Source organism: Fistularia commersonii, chromosome 20 (genome assembly GCF_037954325.1).
Source record: "Fistularia commersonii isolate RoL2024-O1a breed Wild chromosome 20, RoL_Fcom_v1.0, whole genome shotgun sequence".
In the NCBI taxonomy this organism is placed as follows: domain Eukaryota; kingdom Metazoa; phylum Chordata; class Actinopteri; order Syngnathiformes; family Fistulariidae; genus Fistularia; species Fistularia commersonii.
This window is the reverse complement of record NC_141303.1, coordinates 7,181,261-7,205,913: the sequence shown is the minus strand read 5'-3', so window position 1 is coordinate 7,205,913 and position 24,653 is coordinate 7,181,261. Positions and strand designations below refer to the sequence as shown.

The window sequence follows — 24,653 nt, the reverse complement described above, 5'->3', positions numbered from 1 at the left end:
CATGATTGTTACTGGTGGTTTGACATTAATATTGCAATCACAAAAAAAAATAAGGCAGCAATGGATGAATGCAATAAAATTTTTAAAAGTCCCCATAATTTAAAGAAGTAGTCTCATAATGATAAAATTTAGTGTTAAAAATTTAGTGTTAAAAAATGTATTATATCGTATGGAAAATAATTGTCTGTGGACACCAGTGCTGACTCAGACAAGTTTATTATTGCAGAGGACCCATTTTTTCACAAAATTAAAGATACTAAATGACGAACTGAAGTTTCATTTGTATAAACCGAAAGTGCAGTTCTGTCAAATCAAGCATACAATCCATAAACCCATTGCAAACACACGAATGGAGTCACAGGTTAAAAAAAAAATCTGCTTTTCTTCTATAAATCACTTACTGATTTCACAAAAATTAAACTCACTGAAATATGAATATTTTCATAGCCGTACTGCTCAAACAATGTTCAGACAACTCTAACTGCTACCTAAATGGACTCAACCCATGATAAAATGATAGTGATAGCACCTGACTAAATAGTGGTCTTTTTGTGTCTCTGTGCATGTGTGTATTGCACGTGAACTATTGTTAATAAAATCACAGGGTAAAAATCTCAGATACAATTCGAATAATGATAGTTGTTATATAGTGCCTCCTTATCAACATGATCTTTAACCTGTCTTTGAGCTATATATATACACACATCATGATTGAAGTGCGTAGCTGGTTTAAAAATAAGTTGCTTATTTACCTGCTAGCACATAATTTACATCATATATATATATTTACATGTGTATATATATATATGTATGTGTATTTGTGTGTGTGCGTGTATGAGAAACAAATGCAGGGATACTGAGCTTTATACTGACAGACATTTGGATCAAAGCTGATGACATTTTTCACCCAGAACATTCATTTGATGGTTTCCAATTTATGAAGAAAAACTGCAATGAATTATGTTAAAACTCTTAAAAAGAAAAACAACTGTCAAGTAAATCCATTCAGCAAGTTACCTGAAAATCAGCAGGAAAACAAATATCTAATAACAGCAGCACAGAAAAGCTTTAAATAATCAGGAATAAATTAATATTCAGTTAAATTACAATACTGGGGAAATTATGGAATAACTATATGATTTCTCTGGAATATTCTTAGGTACATATGAGTGCGTCATTCAGTTTTTACAAGCCTATAATGACCTACCTGTATTGATGCCAGTGGCACATTCATATATGTGTGGATAAGATGATTAAAACCAATAACAAATCAAGGCTTATCAATAGTAAGGTATTCCATTCGATCCAGTGTGTGATATGCTGAAACACGTGCAAAAAATACAGAATGCTCCAAGGCACCTTACACTTCAATAAAAACAAACCAATACGATAATACCTTTTTGGAAATACATTTTCAGATTAAATCTGCATAAGCTATAATCACTCGCGTCCTTTAGTGGAATGAGTTTTTTTGTTTATTTTCTTGCGCGTAAGACGTGGTTCGGACGGCACCGTTTGCAAAGTGGTATGAAAATCCAGCGCGGCTCAAAGCAGGTGACATTCAATCGACTCACATCTTCGACTTTTTAACTAAGTTACAATATTAGGCATCAGTCGGTCAAGTCCGTGCAGATGTTCATAGCCCCTCTCCAGACTTGTATTCTTTTTTATCGTATCCTAACAGTTTGAGAAGGATGCACAGGCGGTTTGACACTAGAAGACGGTTTTCATGCTCACGGATTATACTTGCTCTCAGTCTTTGGTCCGTGTGATGGGAATCTCCAAATATTGAAGCAGCTCACTTTCTGTGTTATTGAAAGAGAACCTGAGAGGAGACAAAGAGGTAGGTTGACAGTTGTGTTGAGGTGACATGATTTGAACGGCATTTTTGTAACTGTGAAGAGCTCTTTTGTCTCGATGACGCGTCTGCATATTCTTTTTCTTGTTCCACTTTTCTCCTCAATGTTCCAACAAGGTGGGTCCTTGGCTGCTCTACTCCTCTGTGACGCTGCAGGCTTCTCTGATGGCCCCGGGGTGTTCAAAGACGGCTCGGACGAACTGGCCAAACAGTTTCTCCATGTAGCTCTCACCCCGCGGAAACATCCCCTGCAGGAAGGCAATGTGTCCACCGTGGGCCGTTAACAGCAGGGCCACGTTTGGTAGCTCCTGCACTATGGTTAAGGGGAAGGCTGGAAATAAAATAAATAAAATTTAAAAACAAATTGAATCAAATTTAATCTCCAGAGTCTCTGTAGGTATCACATAATGCACTTTTTTAATGCAGCTTTAAACAAATTCAATGCCCATGTCCAGATGCAGATATTATTTATAATGATCATTTATGATTTAAAATCATTTAGACCTGGAATAGCAGTAGCCTTCTGAGGGGCAAAGATTTAATTTTGTGTATAATTATCAATGCGCATTTATATTTATTTTTTATTCATTTACTTTATTTATTATTTATTAATTTTATTGATTAATTTATTTTGTTTCCTTTTGGCTCCAACTCTGGCACTGCAACTGCATGCAACGTCAGAAATCTTGCCATAAGCATTAGCCAATTAAAGGGTACTACTTCTCAATCATCACAATTCATCACACTATTCCTATCAAAATTATTAAATGTTTATATAGCCTAATCAAAAATAAATTTAAAATAATATTTTTTTCCACATCAGGTGTATTTAAATTTCTAACGCCTCTAGACATCGAACTGAATCCTTTTAATGCTATTTAAAGCCTTAATTTTAGCTAAATCTATTTAATAACATCTAATATTTTTTAATGTCTCGTTGAAACCATGATCTAATAACTAATTCCCAGGCCAAAATATGAAATGGAAAATTTGTTTTGTGCATGGAGACTGACAAATACATACTACAGTATTCAAAAGGCCATCTTTAGATGACACACAACCAATATAACCCAGTTAGTCTCACCTATATCTCAGTATAAGCTTAAGTGGCGTTCCTAAATGTAAATGTAATTACATAGTATATATATACACAAATACAGTGGCATATCAGTAATTTCCAAGTAATATTCCATCATTTATCTTGTTTCTTAAAAATTTTTTAGTCGATTTCCGGCTACTGTTTGCTTATCTAATGTTTATCTATTGTCTTTCGCTGCTTAATTTCATTGCTAATTCCACAGTCTTCATGGTTACACGGCTTTGAAAACTATCAAGTGAGGATGCTGAGGAAAAAAAAACAACCATTGGTGAATTAGCAAAATGTCATCACATGTCCAGACTGTACTGTCATCGTAAATGTGTTTTTCTGATTTTCCACTACTGACCGTACTGCGGTGAGAAGGGGTCGTCGGCAGCGTTGAGACACAAGATGGGCACGGTCGTGTTTGGGAGTTTTTTGGCAGGGCTGGCGTCGTGGTAATACTCTGTGCAGGTTTTATAACCAAACATCAGAGATGTGAAGCGTTCGTCAAATTCCCGGATCGTCCGCGCCTTGAGAACAGAAAGGAAATGCACTCAAGTCAATAATTGGGAGTGTTTGCCAATTACATGGCTCATGTACCCTTGTCTAATCCTAATACTTAAATGATTCATTGAGAATATTACACTTTTGTATGGTTTATGTTCCAGGATTGTACTTTGTATTTGAGTATGTGCAGCTCCATATTAAAATATGTTTAAGCTCATGTTGGGCATTCTAGCATTCATACTAGCTCCTCCAGTTGTTTGCTGAATATGAAGGATTTGGGTAAAAAAACTTAGAAAACAAATCTCATTTCCTTTATCATTATCATAATTACAAACTTGAATTTGTTAAAAATATATTGTATGAAGTAAACCAGCAGCTCCGGTTTTCAAAAGGAAGCAAAAGGGAGGAAACTCTGCCTCGGATATCAACGGCTGCCCATTTCAGTCCGCAACTGAAAAAACACAGTGTGACAAACAAAAACTGGGAAGCCGGTTGTAAATGCAAAGAAAAGTAAAAACCGCAGCACCTTCATGACATGATCGACGTCCACTGCTTTCTCCAGAATTTTCCGGTGCCTATAAAAAGCACAGGGGGGGGGGGTCGGCACCTCAGATTTTTTTTTTAAAGCAAAAATACTTCCATTTCACAATCTGACCTGTTGACAGCGTGACACAGGCCTCGAGTGAGGTGTTTGTTGAAGAGCAGGCAGTTCAGCGGTTCCTCCATGGAGGCTGAGGATTTGACAGCATCCCAGGGGACAGAGATGGTAAAACCCGCCACCATGCCTGATTCGGAGCGCTTACGGGCCAAGTAGTTTAACAGTAACATGCTGGGCAGGGGAAATACAAAGAATCCAAAGCTAAGAAAACATGACAACAATTTGACAAAGGTATGTCATCAAAGAGAATGCAGCGAACAACTCACCCCCCCATTGACACACCGGCTCCGAGCACCGGGGCCTCTGGGTAAAGTCCTTTGACATGCTGCACTACACGCTCAAGGTCGGAGGTATCTGCGGCACAGAAGGTGATGGGCGTCTGAGGGAGAGAAGGGAGTGTCATGTTGTGTTGGAACACTGGAGGTTTGATCATTCATGAAAGGTTTTTTTTCTTGGTGTCATCAGATGAGGTCTTTCAATTTCTACATTGGAAGTGCTATACTAAATGAATTCATTCATTACCTATATCACTTATCCTGCACTCAAAGGTCATGGAGGAGCTGGAGCCTATCTCTGCTGCCATTAGAGAGGCAGCGTGCTATATACATCTCCGTATATACAGGACTGTCTCAGAAAATTAGAATATTGTGATAAAGTTCTTTATCTTCTGTAATGCACTTACAAAAACAAAAATGTCATACATTCTGGATTCATTACAAATTGCAACTGAGATATTGCAAGCTTTTTATTATTTTAATATTGCTGATTATGGGTTACATCTTAAAAAAACTCAAAAATCCTATCTCAAAATATTAGAATATCATGAAAAGGTGATTTTTGAGAACTTTATCACAAAATTCAAATTTTCCGAGACAGTCCTGTATAGAGACATAAAACCATTCACCCACTCATTCAAAATTCTGGACAATTTAGGGTCTCCAATGAATCTGCATGTTTTGTGATCATCGGCGGAAACCGGAGAACCTGAAAGAAGCCTACGCAGACAAGGGGAGAACATGCAAACTCCACACAGAAAGGCGGAATCCAACCAAGGGACCATACATGTTTTTTTCAAAGCTCAGTTCTCAGTCACGAGACAGGCTGAACCAGTCCGTCATTCAGTATCTAAACAGCTTGGGGCCAGAGCCTATACAAGCTGTCATCGGGCAGGTCGTGGGGTTCACTCTGGACCGGTCGCCTGTTGGTCACAGAGGTACTACGTCTTTCGGAAGTACCACTCAAACATGACGTTTAACCGAAGAAAAACTATTTTCATGGGTGAATTAATGTATTTGAGTTTTGTCAACGAGGATAACTCTAAACACTGGAATTGGGACTGTAAAGAGAACCTAATTTTCTCTATAATGATACTGACATGGCAATACTGAGAAGCCAACGGAGTAGTAACTCAGCTAAAAAGTCATTAAGGCTTCATATAAACTTGGTTTATTCATTTGATCTTGCCTTTTAATTTATACAGACATTTTTCATGTTTAATTTTATTACATTGCAGTTAAAGTCAAAGTCTGGCAGCAAGTTTTAAACGATTTCATCAGGTTGACTTTTATGTCATCAGATTAGTTTCACTCAAACCCAAATAGACTTAAGACCATATTTCTGCAAAACAAAACGACATTGGTTATTTTGTTACATTTCAAGATAAGGTTATCTTTATAATGAATGGCTATTGTTATAACAGTTTTCAATTTTATAATAAGAATAAAAAAGATGCCTGTTTGAGATAGTTTATGCTTTTTTGAAAAAAGAAAGACTTCCAGTGATGGTGAACTGATGTTGCGCGGCATTACAATATCAGGACGTAAACTGCCACTAAGGGAGAGAATTAATATTTATAAAAGTTGTTGGCTGATTGATGATTCATTGCAAAGCCTTGCTGCAAGCTTAAAAATTACTTCACCACCGAAAAGAAGCCCCTGCTTTGCTGTAAAGCCACAAGAAAAAAACAAATTCCAGGAGAATTCACCATTTTCAGACAATTTCAAAGCAGCTACATCTTTACAAGCAGTAAATATGTTTGAATAAGACTACTGATTCCATCTTGACTATTTTCCCACACCGATGACTGATGGAAATCAATTAAAAAATCATTTGGAAAATTAAAAAAACTCATCAAACTATTCTGAAAGAGCAAAAAGTGGTATAATTTTTTTGCTGGACTTACAAGCAACTCTTCCCCTCCGAACCCCCTGTTGTTGAAGACCACACATCTAGAAAAGAGCAAATCCTTAAAAACAGATTCAGCAACACAAAGACTTCAGTGATAGTGTCAAGTCATTACATAAGAAATTATGTGTAATTAATTAGTAATTAACTATGATATCCTTCTACGCACACTGGGAGAGCGTTTGCTGACCTGTAGCCGTGGCGGGTGGCCTGGCTGATAGCATGGAGAACATACGGCTGCTTGCTGTTTCCTGTGAGGCCCGGGAGGATTAACACGGTGGGCCGAGTGCAAGGGTCCGGGTAGACTGCGCTGGCCTGATTGTCAACCCAGTCCAGAGATATCTGGCCACCATCGACAGTCCGGATGCACTCACTGTGAGATAAAGACGCAGGAAGAGGAGGGAGATGTGAGAGAAAGCAAGACACAGATCGCCGCTCAATTCGACTGGATATTTTGGATCCCAAAATATTCAGAGCGCGCTTTAAAATTACGACCATCAAACTGGGATGTCACGGGGAAAGGAAACAGTATGAAGAGTGTAACTTTACTTGCGGTACGTGACTGGCGGTCTGGACTTAAGGAGGGCACAGACCACGGTTTGAAGTCTGCCCCCCCAACACCAAGGGGTGGGATTGAAGGACTCGGTCACCAGAGGGCAGTGCGTGTAGAGGAACACACGGAAGGCCTCGCTGCAAACCAGGGCGGGTGTCTGGAGGAGGAAGAGGAAGAGGATGAGGAGAGAGAAGAACTTTTCAGTGATCTCAAAAGATTCCCACCAGCGTCTGACAGTATATTTAAAAAGCCTGATGAGGGAGGTGTGAATCTCTAAATCAAGAAACAATGAATTTCAATTTCTTTTGGTTTCGAAAAATTGATGATACAAAGAGAAAACACAATGAATACAAATACAAATACATTACAAACTAAATCAACCCTGTCTTTTTAAATAGTGTCCATTGATCTGAATTTAAAAATGAAAACAATGTTTTCTCATAATTAACTTCATGGCAATGACTGTTGACAGTTAACAGGAAATAACTTTTTTTAAATCACAATGCTTATTGATCTGAAATACAAAAAAAAAAAAAACATGAGAAGAAACAAACAATGGACAATGGAAAGTTATTCTTTGTAAATGTAATATGTTGTCTTTGTCTGTCAAAATATAAATGTAATCCAGTCTTTGTATTAATTTGAATTATTTGTAGTGTATATTCTGTATATTATGACCTCTAACATGTAGTACATTTTAGTATATTAGTATAATTTAATTTGACCTATAATCCTAATCTATTGACTTTAATTGCATTACAAAGCTTTTATAAACTACTAAGTAATATCCTGTGACAACTTTCAACACATAAACAAAATTAAATAATTATTTTTCTCCTCCATTCTTTGACACTACAGCTTACACACTTCCACTGTTGTCACATAAAAAAAATGAAAGCACTTTGAAAATAAAATCAGCATTTATTAAATACACTTCAAGACACCCTTCACGTCACACACTGAGTACACCCCTGACATAAAGAACTTAATATGAGTTAAAGTAATCAAACATCAGTTTTGTAGACTGAAAGTAAAACAAGTTCAATAAAACAAAAAATGTTTGTTTTGTACTAATAATAACAATAATCAGAATCACTTTATTGATCCAAGGGCAAATTGCTTTGGTTGCAGCAGCTCCTACGCAGAAGTGCAAGATAAAATATAAGCGTCATTGTCCATTAAGATAAATAGATAACTAAAAAACTATCCAAATATAAAAGTATATAAAAAATATATTTAATTCCAGGTAATGACACTACACTAACATTAAATATGAGTTATTGAACTAAAGGAATTATTGCACATAATGAGTCCAGCCGACTAACTCATATGCGTCTGACACTCAGAATGAGGAGTCTTACGGTTAAATACCAGAAAATACTAATAATAAAAGAAGAAAAGGGTAATGTAGCAGTGGAGGATGGCCTGGACCGCGGAACTGACCTGGCTCTTGCGGCCCCACAACCAACACAGTGCGGCCGTGAGGGAGCAGATGAGCACCGTGTACGGTCTGGAAACGCATTCCCACAACGGTTCCCAAAGCTCCCGGTGCGCTAGGAGCACGGTGGAGGTCATCGGAGCGACTGCAGTGCGCCAGCCTACCGGCGGAACCGGGCTAGCGACCGCTATACCGACGCAGCGGGGGAGAGACGGCCGACGGTTACCGGCCGGTACAACCTGCCTTCATGAGTATCATCAGCGGATCCTCCGGCTTCCCAGCGATTCGCCGTCTCCGCCTACGACCTCATTTCAGCGGTTTCTTCGGAACGAACAGCCCCTTCCGAGATGACATCGAATATCGTCCGAGCGCCGCCTGCCTCCGGACTACAAATATGGCCGCTAGTGGGCGGTTCTTTGGTGTCTTTAGGAGAATTACCGCCTCCTTTTGGTGGCGGATTTAAACTATTATTCAGCGTCGGGAACCAGCGATAGAAACTTGTTGATGTATGGTGGAGTTGTGGGGTTACATGTGTTCAGCTTGTTGAGAAGAGGGAGGCAATATTTCCTACATTTCCAACCGTTTGGAATTGTGGGGTTACATGTGTTTAGCATGTTGAGTAGAGGGAGGCTACGCTTCCAGCATTTCTAACGGTTTGGAAAAGGGAAAGCTAGCGCAGAGTTTACAATTCGTCGCCCTCTTAAAATAATCGCCGAAGTCTTTTTTTTACAAATATGTTTTTTTTGCCTAAATCATCTCCTCATGATGCTAACCACTTCTGGAAAAATTGCCTACATCGTCAGTTAAACAGATTGTGCCTTTCTACCCCTTTAGTAGAAATTGCCTATGTCAACAGTATGTCAAATAGTTTAGTTTTTTGTGTTGCCTGAAAAATCTGAAAAAATGACTTAGATTATTAATTTAAGCGGGTGACGATTTATGAGGAGGAAAAAAAATGTGCAAATTGGCTGCTACTCAAGTCACTCAAGGAATTAATAAACAGTCCTCTCAAGGAAAACGAAAAGGGGGAACAAAATCCACACTACCTGAAAAGAGGAAGAGAAACATAAACATATCAGCACTCCCCCCCCACAACACAATATTTGGCCTCACAAACCACATAGTTAGGAAACAGCGTTTCCCCTTTATGTGACCACCTTGAACGGTTGTGTGCACCTTTAGTGATACAGTTTAGTGACAACCTAGAACAGCTGCATGACAATATGAGAAACGCAGAAAGGGGAAGTGGGTGCTGTTCGTAACAGGCAAGAACATACCTTTTTTCACTTAAAAAGTATTAAATAGGCCTCCCATGTCACAGCATTGGAAAATGGTCACTATTCCAACTGGGATCTTTTTGAAATTATTATATAAATGTTGTTATAAGTAACACTTTTGGCTCTTAGCAATATGAATGTTATTTGAATGGATGGACAGGTACTCTGAGAAGGTGTATGGCCACTGAAAGTTTTTTAACCTGGACATTCATGTTCCCTCTCCAAAAAGATATATAAATGAAAAGTATAACATAAAAATGAAAAAAAATGTGAAATTTGCATAATAAAATGTATATGAGAAATAATCTCAAATTAATTTTGTTTATGTAATGTTGTGATTTATTCCAATTTGTAAAAAATAAAAAAAAAGGTTGTTTTTTGTTTGTTTGTTTTTTTTAACACACCATAATTTTCATTCTTAAAATTAAATATACTATTTTGAGTGGAGTGGGGGTGCTGGTTGCAGTAAAAAAGCAGTGAACTCCAGTTTAAATGCATGTTGCTTGGCATGCTCTACATTCACATTAACCTCACATCTGCTGTGGTTAATGTTTGTAACAAGCATCTTGAATAATTCATCAGGAGTGAACAAGAGAAGTGTTAACCCCCCTTCTGGAGTGGGTGGTAGAAATGAAGAATGTGAAAGGATGCAGCGTCTACCAAGCAACTCTAAAACATTATAATGTTTATAACTGAAATAAAAAAAACATGCAGCACAGTTCAAATGTTTCAGTTTATTGAATGAAATCACGTGTTTCCAACCTTTAAGAGAGATTAGCACTTCATTCATGCAATGCAAGAATGCTCATTTCTAGTTGAGAGGGATTCCTGCAACCACCTCTGACTCAATGCCACATTCATTATTTCCACGCCTGATCTTGAAAAATCCTTCAGAAAAAAAACAACCAAATTATTTCTTATTGTTATTCATTGCTGTTTTCTATTATAATTATGAGTGAATGTGCCTGTTTTTTGCCATACCTTGATCTCCCCAGTCACTGTTCCAGGAGTTTGCAGCCAGCCAGTAAGGCATCCCCTCCTCTTTTCCCCAACCTAGGATTTTAATGGCATGACCGCCAAGAACTTCCCCTGTCACATGCTGGTACACACCTGAGGCAGCACAATGCAGAAACAAAGACGTGTTTTAAAATGTTTTGCATGGTTAAAAACAAATACTGCTTAAGTTGGAGTAAAATCAATAGACCAAAAACCCAAGTATCTCATTTTGAGTCAAAGTTAATGTTATACACGGTAATGTCAGCAATGTCTTTAACAGAGTTAGGGTTGTTGGGTGTAGTGACAGCATGTAGGACAACAGCTTCTCCAGCAGAAGTCGCAAATTGACCTTCGCAGTGCGGTACTGATTGCTGATACTGGGTACTGCAATGAATTAAATCTCTCACCAATAAACTGTCCTTTTTACCTATATGTTTAAATAGATTTTAATAAATAAAAATTATACAAAAAAAAAAACAATTAGTGGTGGTGTTAATGAGGTGCTACTTCTGTGCATGGCCATGCTTCATTATTTGCTTTCAAAGGGCAAATATTAACCCTTTAAAAATAATGCATACCAAGAAAGAGTTACTATTTTCACTATTGCATGTCACTGTACCATTAACATGTTTTAAAGTTTGCAAACGGTGACATAATGCCTTTTCAATAGGTCTCACCGACTTCTTTTTGTTGTTTTCATGATGGTGTGTATAGGAGAGTGTGTACACAGAGTGTAAATACAGTGTGTTTCCACCTGTCTTGTACAGCAGGAAATCCTCATAAACAGAGAAAGCCGCCTCCACTGGCCCATTCTTGTACAGCTCTGTCATGATCTGCTCCTGTTTAGAGGGGATGCTGTAACTCCGTCGGCCTGAAGAGGGAAACACCAATGATAAGTGGCATTCAAATAAGTCAAGTTAAGATAGTTGGGCTGTCATGAGGAAAGTTTGTGTACCAAAGTGTTTGTCCTTCTGATAAGACAGTGAGTATTCATCAATGCACTTCTCTTCACATTTTGGAGTCTCCTGTGCAGAGTGACATGGAGGAAGACTTCCATTTATATGATGTTCACAAGGAGCGATGGTGTACGGTCGACAACCTGCATGCAGAGGCGTCAATAGGTCAACAGTGTGTTTTTGCAATAACAACAATTTTGACAGCGCACAATCAATTTACCTTCTTTGGAGTCGTACAGGCTTCCAGTTACAAGTCCTCTCTTTGTCCAGAAATCCCAAGCAATTGAAGGAAAACCACCAAAACAGCTGCAGTCACATTATAAAACTCATTTATACCACAAGAAAGATGGGTTACCATGACTTTAGGAATAAGCTCTTACACTAAATGTTTCTTTCAAAACCTGAATTCTAGTATAAAATTGTGAAAGACCAGTGCTGTGTAATATAGAAAAAAAAGTTTTTCCTCAATATTATGATGCCAATTTTTCAATATCAATCAACATCACAATATCTGGGATGGGTTCGAAGATATTAAAACCCCTTATTATATACACTAGCTGTTAAACAAAGTTCGTCTACACCATAACATGCACAGTTTTAGTGAAATGGAAATAAATGTGAAATTTAATTACTCATCATTTTCCCCATGAAGCATTCTGAAAACACTTATCATCGACTGTTGCATGATTGTATAATAAGGTATGTTAAGCAATTGTTGGGTATGCATCAAATAGATTCAGCCCTTCTCATTGTAGGTATTACAGTATGTATTCGGTTAATATCCATATGCAGATTAGATCACAGCTTATTTTCTGGATTTCAAATTTGTTATCTTTAGTTACACTGATACCAACCCCAATCCACATTCATCACAACAGGACAAGAGATCTTCAGCTGAAATTTCCACAGAGACCTTCCCTCCACTGTGAATACAAAATCTGTCAGATATAGCCTCAGCTGCGCCAAAGGCCTGCGTGAAATGAAAATGGGTACAAAAGTAAAACAAGACTGTTATAAAAATGCATTCGACACCTTGAAAGACGAGGATGATTGGATAACAGCTACTTCAGCATTTTGAAGTCTAATGATTAAAACACTCATGGTTTACCCAGCAGGACCCGCAGGAGCCCTGGTCTCGAATCTGCTGGATTGTGGGACAGTCAGGCCACTGCTGACGGGGGTCAAAGCTGTCCGGAAGTGTTACACCTTCAACATTGTGAACCCTGAGAGAGAGATAGAGAGACGACAGCTATTTAGCTTTGCAGGAAAACGCCTGCTGAGTACTACCTGATAGATAACACATTTACACTTAAACTTACACCTGCGGCAGTTTGGGTCCATTTAGTATTGTGCCACATAGTCCCTTTAAATAGCTGTGGTCAACGTTTTGAAAGTTCTCCCCAGCCTGGAGCAATAGCAGAGGAGTTAAATCTTGTTTCTAGCGATGTTTCGTCTACAGAAGAATCAAAAGGACGTTCACGATTTTCTCACCGTCCAAGTGGTATTGGCCTTGTTGATAAAGTTGACCATCTCCGAGGAGAGAGGAGGGAAGCGAGGCTGAGCCCACGCAACACACACTGTCAAAGTAAGGAAGAAGAAGAAGGCCTCGGGTGCCATCCTGCCAAACACGAAATAACCATTGTTCAGCAATTATCATTTCATCACACAGGAACACGTTAGAAATGAATTCAGTTTATATTTCCTTATTTTTTTACAGGCAGTTTACAAGCAAGTATAACTCAACAGTTACATCATTCCGTTGCCTTTACTTAATGGTGACATAGGGACAGTTTTGCAATTCTGTTTAAAGATTGTATTCATGTCATTGAAGTGAAGTTGAACAATAAGAGATAAGGTACACTTATCTAAATTGCTCTGATAGTTTGCAACTTCATTAAAAAGCGCAGGGATATGTCCATTCTTTGAGGCACAAATGATAATTATGATCATAATTACTATTTCAAATCCAAGTATTTTGGCTTAGTATTACATCATACATATTTGATCTATCAAATTCACACAGAAAACAGGTAGTTAAAATAGTCTATATTTGAAATAAAATGAAAAATGCCATTTTAACCTCTATAATTTTTGAGTTAACTTCCTGCTAGATGACAGCCACACACTATTACTTGATGGAATAGAAATCATTTGAAGGTAACGATAAATAAAATACTCACAAACGTCATTAAAACAAAACAGTGACAGGGAGACACGTTGAAAATTACTGTGAGGATTAAGAGACGTAAAACAACCTATTAGATGTTTAATAATAATAATGTTAGTTTACCTGTGTATATTCCACTTCAGTTAACTTAAGACTAAACAGAACACCAGTAGTCTCAGTCAGGTAAGTCAGTCACATGTCAGTTTAATGTTTTGTCATACACACCGTATAACATGTGACATTTAGTGTCAGGCTGAAGGTTAACAGGTGCTCTTAAAAGCTGGCAAAATGAATAGTACTTATTTGACGGTTGCATCACCTTGTGGTTTCAGAGTGCTTTACACTGGATTTCATATACACCCATTTACACCCACCAGTGGTGGCAGGGCTGCTGTGCAAAGCGACAGCAAGACCATCTGGCGCGACTGGATGTCTTGCCCAAGGACACTTTCGGGTCCAACAGTCCAGTTGGATGGCCCAACTGAACCACGGCCAGTTGCTGCTAATAAATATAATTTTTAAACCAGTCATTCATTAATATGCCATTCCGTTATAGCTGAAGTCTTATATATACAAAAATAAAACATATTACATATCGTTGTGAACCTTGAGCCTTTTTCTGACGTCTATTCTAGAATATAGAAAATCACCTTCAGATGATCTAAGCAGGACCCATTAGAATTAACACATCAATAGCAGATTCATCCGTTATTTTTTCAGTTGGCTCTTTATTTGTTCAAATATGTACAAATCAATACTTCCCATTACATAGCAATGTTTGTAGTTCTCCTTTGGTTTTGCTCAAGGTTACAAGGAGCTAGTCTTTCTATTCACCAAAGCTGCATTAAGGACACTTCGCTACCAGTCGTAATATGCCATTTCAGATATCAAATATGTCAGGAATTACATTTGTACAGTCTATTTGTTCTCCCTTAACAAGTCCCTTCCACTAAATCTCCCTTAGATATCTGGTCTTTATTCCTCTAAATCAAATACCAAGAGAAAATCACACAATGACAAAAAGGTGTTAATGCAAAGTGCCACAATGAGCAAAAACTTCCCATGTCGTCTGTTAACAGTTAACACTGTTGAATTAGCTCTTTTAATTAGATGTTTAATTTATAGAGACTTAATTCATAGAAAATCAAGCCAGATTTGATCTTATGTTGGAAGAATGAGAATTAAGATGTCAGCAGAACTTAAAATAAGAAGAAAAAAAAAAAATTCGTTCAGTGACTGAGTTCACCCTCTTGTGCATTTTTCAGAGAACCTGAGAAATTATACAGCGGACCAATCACGCCAGTTGAACAGATTTGATCAACTGTTTATAGATTTATTATCTGAGAATATTTTGAATGGGATTTTGGATGTATTCAAATAAACCCTTATTACAAAAGACAATGAGCACCAGAACTTCTGGATGCAGTTGATAGACATTGCTGACTTTACCAAGGTACTTTATGTGTTACATATCAGACACATAACCTATATCAGAAATTTTTGATTCCGAAGTCTGTCAGTTTCCAGGAATCTTTATTAGTCATCTGATATATTTGACTACAATTAAGAGTTTGCTTAATCCCAAGTAAATAACTATCAGTACAAACATCAAATGATGGGACACCCTGATTCATTTCATGGTTTGTGCTGGTGAAGATAAACACACTGGTGTGTGTAAATAATTTACCAAGATGCAGGATGGATTAACAAAAAAAATCACAAACTCCACTAACAACAGCCTGCAATTGATACCCGGCAGAAAAGGTAAAATGTCTGTTGATTCCGCAACAGCCATAATAAAGTTTATAGGTGCTTCAAGATTCCTGCACAAAGTGAAGAATCAGACCGTTAGTGAAGGGATGAGATGCTCTGCCAAAAATGGTGAAGCTACAGTTTACTGTCCCTGCATGTCACCCGCGCCTTGCGCCTGAGCCACAGTGCTGCTCAGGTACTGCCAGCTGAGAGCGGCGAGGAGCATAGCGGCTGACAGGTACATAGGAGACAGGTGAGAGGTCCTCGTCTGGAGGCTGGAGTGTGACAGCGCAGACTTCTCCTGAATTAGTGCCAGGATGTGCAGAGTCTTGTCACGTGATGGATCAGTGTTTGAGACCTTATGTAAAATCTGGGGGGAGTGGGGGGGGGGGTAAAAATGTTTGATTCTATTAGTGTGTAATAGTGGGAAAACTCAGAAACACACAATAAAAAACACACACACACAAATACCTCCTGGCTGTATTGGCTGATGATTGTCTGCACAGCTCTCATGTTAGTGGCCTCCATCATGAGTGTGACAGCCTGTCCTTTCCTTATTTTTACCACCCCCTGGAAAACCATGGGGTTGTTGTAGCACGTTGATAGTGTAGCTATTGCCATAACCTAGTTATGTAAGAAATACCAACAACAAATGTTTATTAATTCCACTCGCTTCACATTGGCGGTCTGAAAACAAACTGTCATCTTAGTTAGCAGGAAACTATACATTTGCAATGAATTTTACAACATTTTGTGCACAAAAGTAAAATAATCAATCCAAAGATAAATTGTATGCTAGAGATGTAGACTGTGAGAAGTATTTACTTTATATTGCGGCATTATAGTGAGTACTAAATTAACACTGCTTTTTAATTTTTTTTTACATGTATTCTTTAGAAAACATTCAAATATATTGAAAATAAGTATTCGTATTACTGCATTAGCAGGCTAGTTCTAGTTTTTTTTAAACTTTTTGATATCGTCCAAAAGGTATTTTGAAAGCCATGTGAAGCATTTACCTGTGGTATAGCGCAAAAATTAAATACGCTCTGATTGCGCAGGCGAGACAGGTAGGCAATGACATCAGGAACGTGACGTAGAGCATCAGTAACAAGTAGGTTGAGGCAGGACAGAGCCGATTCCAACTTCTCTGGCTGAGCAAAGTCCTCAAGGCGACCTGCGAACTGGCTCCATGCCTGCAACAGGAACAGGTATGTTTTCCATTTACTTAAAAAACTTATGAACAACTCTGGATTTGCAGAGATTTCTCAGAGAAATCAAACATGGTTCTTATCGACAAGTCAAGCCACAACATCTCGAGGATTGTTTGTACTGCATTGGTGAGTGTACTGTGTCACATAGGACTGGAAGAAGCAATGTCCACCAGTTCTATACGGGGATAGCGTAATTTGCTAAATGGTTTGTAATATAACTGCTTGTTTGCTTAAAAAGGGGACCATGTCAAAATGGTCGGTAATGGTGAAATGGTAAAATATAATTGAATGTGTCTGCAAGCTATTTGAATTTTGAATAAAAAATAACTCCTGTTTACAAAATATTAACATGTTCATTCTGAAGAGGCAATATTTAGTTATCAAGCCCTAATACTTTTGCATATCTGAATAAAATACCACAGCCAATGAAATACATACATATTTGATTACATGTTTAAACATGATGTTTCATAATAACTACCTTCACCTCAGGCTATCGCTGTGCGTAACTATGAGCTCCAGCCAAGCACACATAGCAAACACAAATACTTGAACTGAAATATGTTTCCTACCTCCTGTGGCCAGAAGGCACGTCCCTCTTGCGTGTCCTCCAGATAATCTCGGATGATATTGGTCTTCTGGAGAAAGAGTCCCATTGAGTTGGCCAACTCTATGTCCCGGCCCACCTCAGGGTCCTCGAGCTGAGACGCCGAGAACAGGCGGGACAGGCCAATACCAACGAGCCCTGCCACATAGTGGCAATACTGGATAAGCAATACAAACAAGAACAAAATGAGAAATTCCCAATTAACTTATATCATCATCTGAGCCTCTTCTTCTTCTTTTGGCTTTTCCCTTCAGGGGTTGCCACAGTGAATCAACTTTCTGCATCTAACCCTATTCTCTCTCACACCAACTACCTTCATATCCTCTCTCACTACATTCATAAATCTTCTATATCATCATCTATGGTACATTGCATTTATCAATAGCTAATGAATATTCCACATTTACAATAAACTGTTAGCAAACTCTCCCTGTAGGTTCAATCTAGGCTCTAAAATGCTTGTAGGCCAATAATCTGATTAACGCTGATTTAAGCTCCAACTGCAAAATACAAATTGATTTGTGTTTACTTTTTCACTCACAATCACAGTATACTAATGTGTGGTGAAATACTTCTTGTTGCCTTGCTTTATAAACCCATAGGGCTGTCAGACATCAAAATCAGTGCAATTGTCATACAAATCATTGGATTATCATGTGTTTTTAATAACACACGGCAATCACTCACCTGGTCCCACTCCTTCATGGATCCCACTTTTTTCTCCAGGAATTCAGCCATACCCACTCCCATGCGGTGGCAGATGTCCGAGATAACATCTCTGTACTCCTGAGCGAGGTTTCTGAATTCAACAGATATCTGCTTTGCCAAATACATGTTGTTGTCAGTAACTGATTTAGGGTAGGTTTTTTTTTTAATCTAAAAGACTTGTATCAGTCATGCACTCAATATTGTATATGAACATTATCTATCTTTGTGTAATATTGGCCATTTTTATATCCAAACAAACCTTTGAGTTACTGCTGTCAATAAATGAGTTAAACAGCAGCTCAATACATTCCTGAAAACATTTTACGTTTTTGTTTTTTTGTTTTTTTGGTTTAAACAAAATCCAAGAACTAAAATAGTTGATTTAATTCGGAGTTTAATAGGTCAAAAAAATGAATTAATTTTTCTAATGGGGTTTCATTACGTACCCATAAAGTCCAAGACAGTATTGAATAAAGATCTGCAGTGAAAACCTGCAGCCTCCGAATATTGGCACTACCCTTCTTTGAGGATCCTAAACACGGAATCGACTGACCGTGGGAAAATCCTCCAGAACCTTTCGGTCTTTCTCCTGGCTCTCGCTGAAACTCCAGTCATCTTGGTACAGGTAGGTGTGAAAATCGTTCAGCATTGGAACCTTCTTGTCCAGGGAGATACTCATGTCATCCTCCACTGTGTCCAGTGCTCGCAGAACCAGGTAGAAAATGCACACGGCATGCCTGGGTTGTCCGGGGCAGGAAAAAGACACGGATGAGATGTGTTTCAAAATGCTGCACAAAAAACTTTTTATTGGTGAGTATAAAAGATGACTGAAATCTCAATTTATACAAAATGGTTAAAAAAAAACATCCGTGGCTACTAGGTCTTGGAAGATTGTGTTGGCCTAGAGCAGGGGTATCAATTGTATGGCCCGCAGGCCAGTGACGGCTCGCCAGGGGGGCCGATGGAGCCTGTGGAATAAATCTACAATTTGAAAAAAAAATACATAAAAATCATAAACAATTTTTAAAATAAAAATGCAGCTCCTATATTGTCTGCTAGGGGCGCACTATTTTAGTCACTGTTAGCAACATGGCACAACACCATGTGACTCAGAACTTACAGCAGAAGGCCGCAATGCAGCTTCCGGGTCTGTAAATAGCATTTTTACTTATTGTTAATTGTACTGGCATTTCTGTTGGCCCCAACACCTTCATCAGCAAGATGTCATTATCAAAAAAGAGAAAAGTGGATATGGAGTGTAAGGTTTTCCGAGAAAAATGGAGCACTTCTTAATTGTTTATTGAAGTTAATGGGAAATCTGTATGCTTGGTGTGGATGCAGCAAGTTTCAGCTCCGCTATAAGGCTCGCCATGGCTAAAAATACTGAGACGACAGAACTGAGGCATCGTGTTGTTAAAACTGCACTTACTTTTCTTAAATGAATCACATGTTATTCATCATTTATTTTTAAAGGAACAGTTCATTATATTAAAAGATTTCTATAATTTACCTGTTCTCCTTTACACTAAAACAAAATAAAAATTCGGACTCGGGGTGACTTCTAGGTAATTACACTATGATTTTGCTGGCCCAGCCCCCTTGACATCAAATTAGGCCAAATGTGGCCCCTGGACCAAAATGAATATGACACCTGTGGCCTGGAGCATTCCCTTTGAGCAGAGCTGTGTAAAGTGTTTGAAAACAGCTGTCACCTTCTCAGGGTCAGTGTTGACCTAAACAATGGCTTAAATTAGACCGACAGATGGAGTCAGTTTCCTCTCAATTAAAGCTTAAAATAGACATTTTACGCACCTGAATACTAAGGTTAGTAGTGAGGCTACTGACTTTTTTTTTCATTTTAAATCTAGTAATGGAAAACTGATAAGCCTAACAACTGATGTGCTTTCCAATTGGACTTACAAGGTGAGAGGCTACAAAAAATGCAAACGTGAGATTATAATATCATTTTAGATACTGACTATGTTGTTAAGGAAAAAAAATACATGTGAAAAAATGGAATAAATGGCTAGTTCAGCCTTTGTTTTCAAAGGCCTTACACAGGAAGTGCAAAACCTTTCTGTCACAAGACTGGACTGAGAATAATGAAAAATAATTATCATTTTGCAGTGTTTTAGGAGTCCAGTGCAGGCCATACTGTCAATAGACCAACTCTTGCAAGGCTTACACATTAAAAAAATAATAGGGTGTGAGGCCAGTGATGTCGCACACTTAAAAACTGTCACTCGCACAGAAATCATAGGGAAAAATCTAAAGAGTTGAGGGGCAGTCTTGGTAGAGATGCAGCTTGCTTCAGTCATCTCAGCGATTAAGTGTTAGCTGGAAACCTCAAGTTTTACTGCAGTCACAGCTCTGCCTTTTCTTAGTCTTAGGGTTTCCAACAATATCAACATCTTTGACATTATCGCAAGTCTTAGCGCAACATCACTGTAAAGACTGAATCAACAACCAATAGACCTCTACTTCCAACAAAACAGAAAAAGGAAACCTGGTAGATGGTAGAAAAACAATTGCCAGAGCGCTACTGGTGGCAGAGACGCTATTTGTTTGCGATTTGGTGGAGCTGCGGGCAGAACAGCCCAGCTTGTACAATGCTAACTGTCCAACTTACCACAAGTGGAGAAGTAAAAGCGATGATAATAATAGTACATTTTATCTAAGGCATCTTATTAATGTTGCCGTTACTTGACTTTATTTTAATAGAACCTTTGTATTTATTTTATATATTTGTCGGTGTTCATCTACTGTAGTTTGCTATGTTATGCCTCATGCCCTTTGGGAACAACAGTTTCACTGATTCTGATTATTGGACTGAAATTGCAGAGGGTCTGCAAATACCTGGTGAGAAGATAGCATGATGGCAAAAAAATGCTGAAAAAAATCTAGTTCCAGTTTTCTATGAGTCTTTTCAAAATCTTTGCAAAGTCTTCAGATGTGAGACCCACGGTATTTGGTCTGTGTAAAACGACTCTATGACCTAAGATTTTAAAACCTAGTTTTAAGATGTTAGGTGGTGTGAGTATAATTAACACAAGTCTTTTCAAAACCTGTAGTCTTATGACTTCAGTCTTTCGATGTAAACACACAGCATATGGGATAAAGCTGTGTTTTCAAAAGTTTGTGTGTGTCCAAAGAAGGGAGTTAACAGCTCAGGAAAACAGCATGGCTGCAGAGGAGACACACCCCTGCCGTGCTCACCTCAGCTCCCCGTCCAGCGCCTGGATGACCGCTGCGAAGCTGCGGCTGGTCTGGTTCAGATACAGGTAGCACGTCCGCAGGCTATCGCTCATGGACCCCTGGCAGGAGAGACACAGGAAGGTCGTTTGTCGGTAGGAACCCGCTGGTCTGAAGGCGCTGGAAGGCCGGACCGCCTCCTGCAGGCCGCGCTCCCGCAACCTCCGCCCGCCCGGGAGGAGGGAGCTCTGGGTGCGCACGGAGCTCCGCGGCGCCACAGACAGAGAGCGCTTAAACACGGCGAAGGAGATCGGACACTTGCAGCAGGTTCCGGCCATGCGAGGAGGCGCACGACGCGACCGCGGACTACGACGCGGACCTGCGTGCGTCCTCGCCGGCGCAGAGGATTCGGTGCGCGGACATTTCCAAAACGGCGTGTAGAGGACGAGTGGGGTCGGGAGAGGTGATACCGCTTTTGGAAGGGGAAGGAGGAGGAGAGGAAGCGCAACAGGAGGCGTCGCTGATCTCCGAGCAGCTGCCTCGCTGCGAGCGCACGGACGAAGCGCGTACACGGTGTTTGTAGATCTACGGTTACTCCGCCCACCCCTGCAACAGCTGGGTTGCTCCTGCCTTTCCAGCTCTGTTTACGAAACCCACAATCCGAAAACTACACAGCTTCTTCCGGTGTTTCCTTGATCCAACCACATGCATACGCTTTATTTTGTAATTTTTTGTGCATTTATTATAATGACAAAAAAATTGAGCTCGGGCGAACACCGCAAGAAACTGAAAAAATGGGGGGCTTATAAGATCTATATTTATAAAACAGCAAAACAAAATTACCACTATTTACACTTCCAGTTCGTATCAATTCCTTTTCTCGTGATATGAACTCCCATCATGACTTCACCATAAATAGACCAGGGCGGTAATTTGTGCGCTCTGCTGCCCCCTGGTGGTAGACAGGCGGAAGGACAGCAGAATGTAAACAGTCCGATTGGAAAAATCTCCAGCTCCTCATCCTGTGGCACCTGTGGCCAGACCATAATGCCATCTCATGATAGCACACTCTCCAGCTGAACTAATTAAACATCTCTTTATTTAGCGAGGGCCCAAAGGATCTCACAATTGGATGCGATTGATGACCTTGGAAATGACAACATAGTATTATCCACCAAGACTGCCAGGACAAAATATAGTAATAAAGCAATGGAAAATAGATAATTGTATTAAGAAATTCAATATCACGACATTGATAGTTGAAAAAAAATACTGAGAATAAAATTTATTTTCCAAGATGCGTCTCTCCAACGTTGAAATTGTTGGATTATATGTCCGACCTGCGCACAGCATCTCTCCCTGGGGGATGCAGAACTCTCCACAAGCTTCTTACGCAACACAAATCCCGGGTCGAGGCGCCGTCAATCTCCGTTGAAACCGGCGTAGAACCCGGCCGTCTGACGTCGTTTTACTCACATAATCCAATTTCGGCATGACGGCTCTGCAGCATCCCATCTTGAATTTGAGCAGATTGAGAATCTCTTCCGGGTGGCCCAAGGACTTGAGGATGTCCATGGCGCTGCTTCGGGTTTTCTGGAGCTGCTCCCTCGGGCGAACGGGTGTCTCTCGGGCGGGAGAGATGTGTCCCACCATCTCGGTGAGACGCCGAGAAGCAGCGGCGTCATGAGAGAACACGGCTTTGGACCACAAACCCTCGTCAGATCGACTGACGCCTCTGATTGGCCGGTGAGCCATGGGATTAGTGACAGATGTCCAATAACAGGCCGCAGCGTCTGGCGTGATGTCCCGCCCCACCGCACAAACGAGCCTCTGATTGGCTGTTCATCAATTCAACGGCGAAACTGCCCATTTAAATTGTGTAATCCTCCTAGGGTTAGTGATACCTGAGAGCCTCTCACCGGGTCATGTTATTATTGTAGGCTGCAAAAGCTTTTGAAACGCACGGATGAAGTTTTTCTGTTTATTTTGGTTCCCTTTCTCTGATATCTGTATTCATCTTTCAGTACTCTTTAACCTGGACAATCATGCATATATAGAGAAAGGCACTGAGCCCAAAGGAGAAAGCAAAATATACAGAATATGAAAATAGATACAAAAAAACACTTGATGCTGATCACACATTTCAACTAGGAAATTAATTTTATAACCCTCAATAATATATTTATATGTCTCAACCCTAGAACACGAACGTTAAAATAAGTAACACAATCCCTAACGTTGGGTACGTTTTACCCAATACAATAAACTGGATAAAATACAGTTTTCATCAATATTAAGATGGGCCGATGGGTGGAGGGAAACAACCATATAATTAACATCAGTGAGCAGCCTGAAGCTACCCAAGGACCCATAAAACTCAGACAATGAAAAAACAATGAAAATCACATGACAAGAATTGTGTGTGTGAAAATCACCTGACGCTAGTGTTCTAGGGTTAAAAGTAGACTTAAGAAGACCACCTCGCTCAACAAATAAGGCAAACATTATTGTATTTGGGCATATGTTTATTGGATCGATTATCCAAAAACGTATTTGCTACATGAGGTAAATATAAGTGAACCATGGTTTCAGTATATGGTGTTACTCCACTTGTGCCGCAATAACTGCAATTGAACTTTTGATCAGTCCTGTACTATACATTGATCCAGAAGAATTCCTCCTTAAAGAACTGCTTCAAGTCCTAGATGTTTGCAGGTTTCCTCACATGGACTGCTTGCTTTAGGTATTTCCACCACATATCAATAGAAATGAGGTCAGGAACTTGACATGGCCACTCAAGAATATTTATTTTATTCTTCTTTTCGGTACGACTGGAAGTCTGGAACAACTTGCATGCATAGGATTGTTGTCTTACCCAATGACCCGCAGCAATTGAGTGTCAGCTTACATGCAAATATCTTGACATTTAACTTTACAATGCTCAAATATAGTTCAAAAGTCACTCTACCAATGATGGCAAGTTGCCGTGGCCCAAATGCAGCAAAAAAAGCCCAATCCAGAACACTCCCACCACCATGTTTCACAGATGGGATAAGGTTCTTATGTAGAAATGCTGTGTTTGCTTTTCTCAGAATTTAAAGCTTTGCATTGAAGCCAATTTTTTTTTATTTTGGTTTCATCCGTCCACAAAGCATTCTTCCAGTATCCTTTTGGTTTGTCCACATGATCATTATCAAACAAAATAAATAAATTTATAAAATAGAATAAAAACATTTAAAAATGTTTATGGGGGAGAGCACAGCAATCCACATTCTCCACATTCATTATTCTCCAGAGGGTTGACTTATGAAGGTCAATATTTGCCAGTGTGAGAAAGGCCTTCAGTTGCTGAGAAGTTACCCTGGGTTCCTTTGTGCTTTCAGACTATTACCCGCCTTGCTCTTGGGAAATATCTTTGTTGGCTGACCACTTCGGGGTAGGTTAACAGGGATCTTGAATTTCCTCCATTAGTACACATCCTGTCTGACTGTGGACTGGTGGAGCC

The 24,653-nt window shown here is 39.3% G+C and overlaps 3 protein-coding genes across 4 annotated transcripts; all 3 read right to left on the bottom strand.

The window, feature by feature from the left end:
- Positions 1-200: 200 nt before the first annotated feature.
- On the bottom strand, positions 201-8,669 carry LOC147222770 (phospholipase ABHD3-like). Of its 2 annotated transcripts, none has more exons than XM_086166769.1 (9): positions 8,523-8,669; positions 6,838-6,998; positions 6,479-6,661; positions 6,287-6,332; positions 4,371-4,483; positions 4,102-4,275; positions 3,973-4,021; positions 3,304-3,469; positions 201-2,189 (listed from the first exon to the last, which is right to left on the bottom strand). In XM_086166769.1, the coding sequence occupies exons 1-9, from the start codon at positions 8,535-8,537 to the stop codon at positions 1,993-1,995; spliced, it is 1,104 nt and encodes a 367-aa protein (XP_086022895.1). In that variant the 5' UTR covers positions 8,538-8,669; the 3' UTR covers positions 201-1,992. The 2 variants fall into 2 exon arrangements, with proteins under 2 accessions (XP_086022895.1, XP_086022894.1); XM_086166768.1 differs by having other exon boundaries at positions 8,285-8,649.
- A 1,637-nt stretch (positions 8,670-10,306) lies between these two features.
- Positions 10,307-14,246, bottom strand: ctsbb (cathepsin Bb). The gene is made up of 9 exons (XM_086166770.1): positions 13,000-14,246; positions 12,828-12,913; positions 12,617-12,731; positions 12,363-12,478; positions 11,729-11,814; positions 11,508-11,651; positions 11,307-11,423; positions 10,538-10,666; positions 10,307-10,444 (listed from the first exon to the last, which is right to left on the bottom strand). The coding sequence occupies exons 1-9, from the start codon at positions 13,123-13,125 to the stop codon at positions 10,368-10,370; spliced, it is 996 nt and encodes a 331-aa protein (XP_086022896.1). The 5' UTR covers positions 13,126-14,246; the 3' UTR covers positions 10,307-10,367.
- A 137-nt stretch (positions 14,247-14,383) lies between these two features.
- fdft1 (farnesyl-diphosphate farnesyltransferase 1) lies at positions 14,384-22,856 on the bottom strand. Its single transcript, XM_086166767.1, has 8 exons — positions 22,625-22,856; positions 21,173-21,270; positions 18,510-18,693; positions 17,936-18,064; positions 17,214-17,405; positions 16,447-16,623; positions 15,899-16,051; positions 14,384-15,797 (listed from the first exon to the last, which is right to left on the bottom strand). Exons 1-8 carry the CDS (start codon positions 22,799-22,801, stop codon positions 15,570-15,572), a joined length of 1,338 nt encoding a protein of 445 aa, XP_086022893.1. The 5' UTR covers positions 22,802-22,856; the 3' UTR covers positions 14,384-15,569.
- Between the last annotated feature and the right edge of the window lie 1,797 nt (positions 22,857-24,653).

Bases quoted from the DNA above. Each gene is read 5' to 3' on its own strand.
- LOC147222770 (XM_086166768.1), bottom strand. From the start codon at position 8,416: ATGACCTCCACCGTGCTCCTAGCGCACCGGGAGCTTTGGGAACCGTTG. The intron at 6,662-6,837 runs GTAAAGTTACAC...TTTATCTCACAG, and splicing joins CCGCCAGTCACGTACCGCAA to TGAGTGCATCCGGACTGTCG. The intron at 4,276-4,370 runs GTGAGTTGTTCG...TCCCCTGCCCAG, and splicing joins GCCGGTGTGTCAATGGGGGG to CATGTTACTGTTAAACTACT.
- ctsbb (XM_086166770.1), bottom strand. From the start codon at position 13,125: ATGGCACCCGAGGCCTTCTTCTTCTTCCTTACTTTGACAGTGTGTGTT. The intron at 11,424-11,507 runs GTACACAAACTT...TTCCCTCTTCAG, and splicing joins TCAGAAGGACAAACACTTTG to GCCGACGGAGTTACAGCATC. The intron at 10,445-10,537 runs GTATGGCAAAAA...TTTTTTCTGAAG, and splicing joins CAGTGACTGGGGAGATCAAG to GATTTTTCAAGATCAGGCGT.
- fdft1 (XM_086166767.1), bottom strand. From the start codon at position 22,801: ATGGTGGGACACATCTCTCCCGCCCGAGAGACACCCGTTCGCCCGAGG. The intron at 21,271-22,624 runs GTGAGTAAAACG...CTCTCCTGCCAG, and splicing joins TCATGCCGAAATTGGATTAT to GGGTCCATGAGCGATAGCCT. The intron at 17,406-17,935 runs GTGAGTGATTGC...TTGCTTATCCAG, and splicing joins CCATGAAGGAGTGGGACCAG to TATTGCCACTATGTGGCAGG.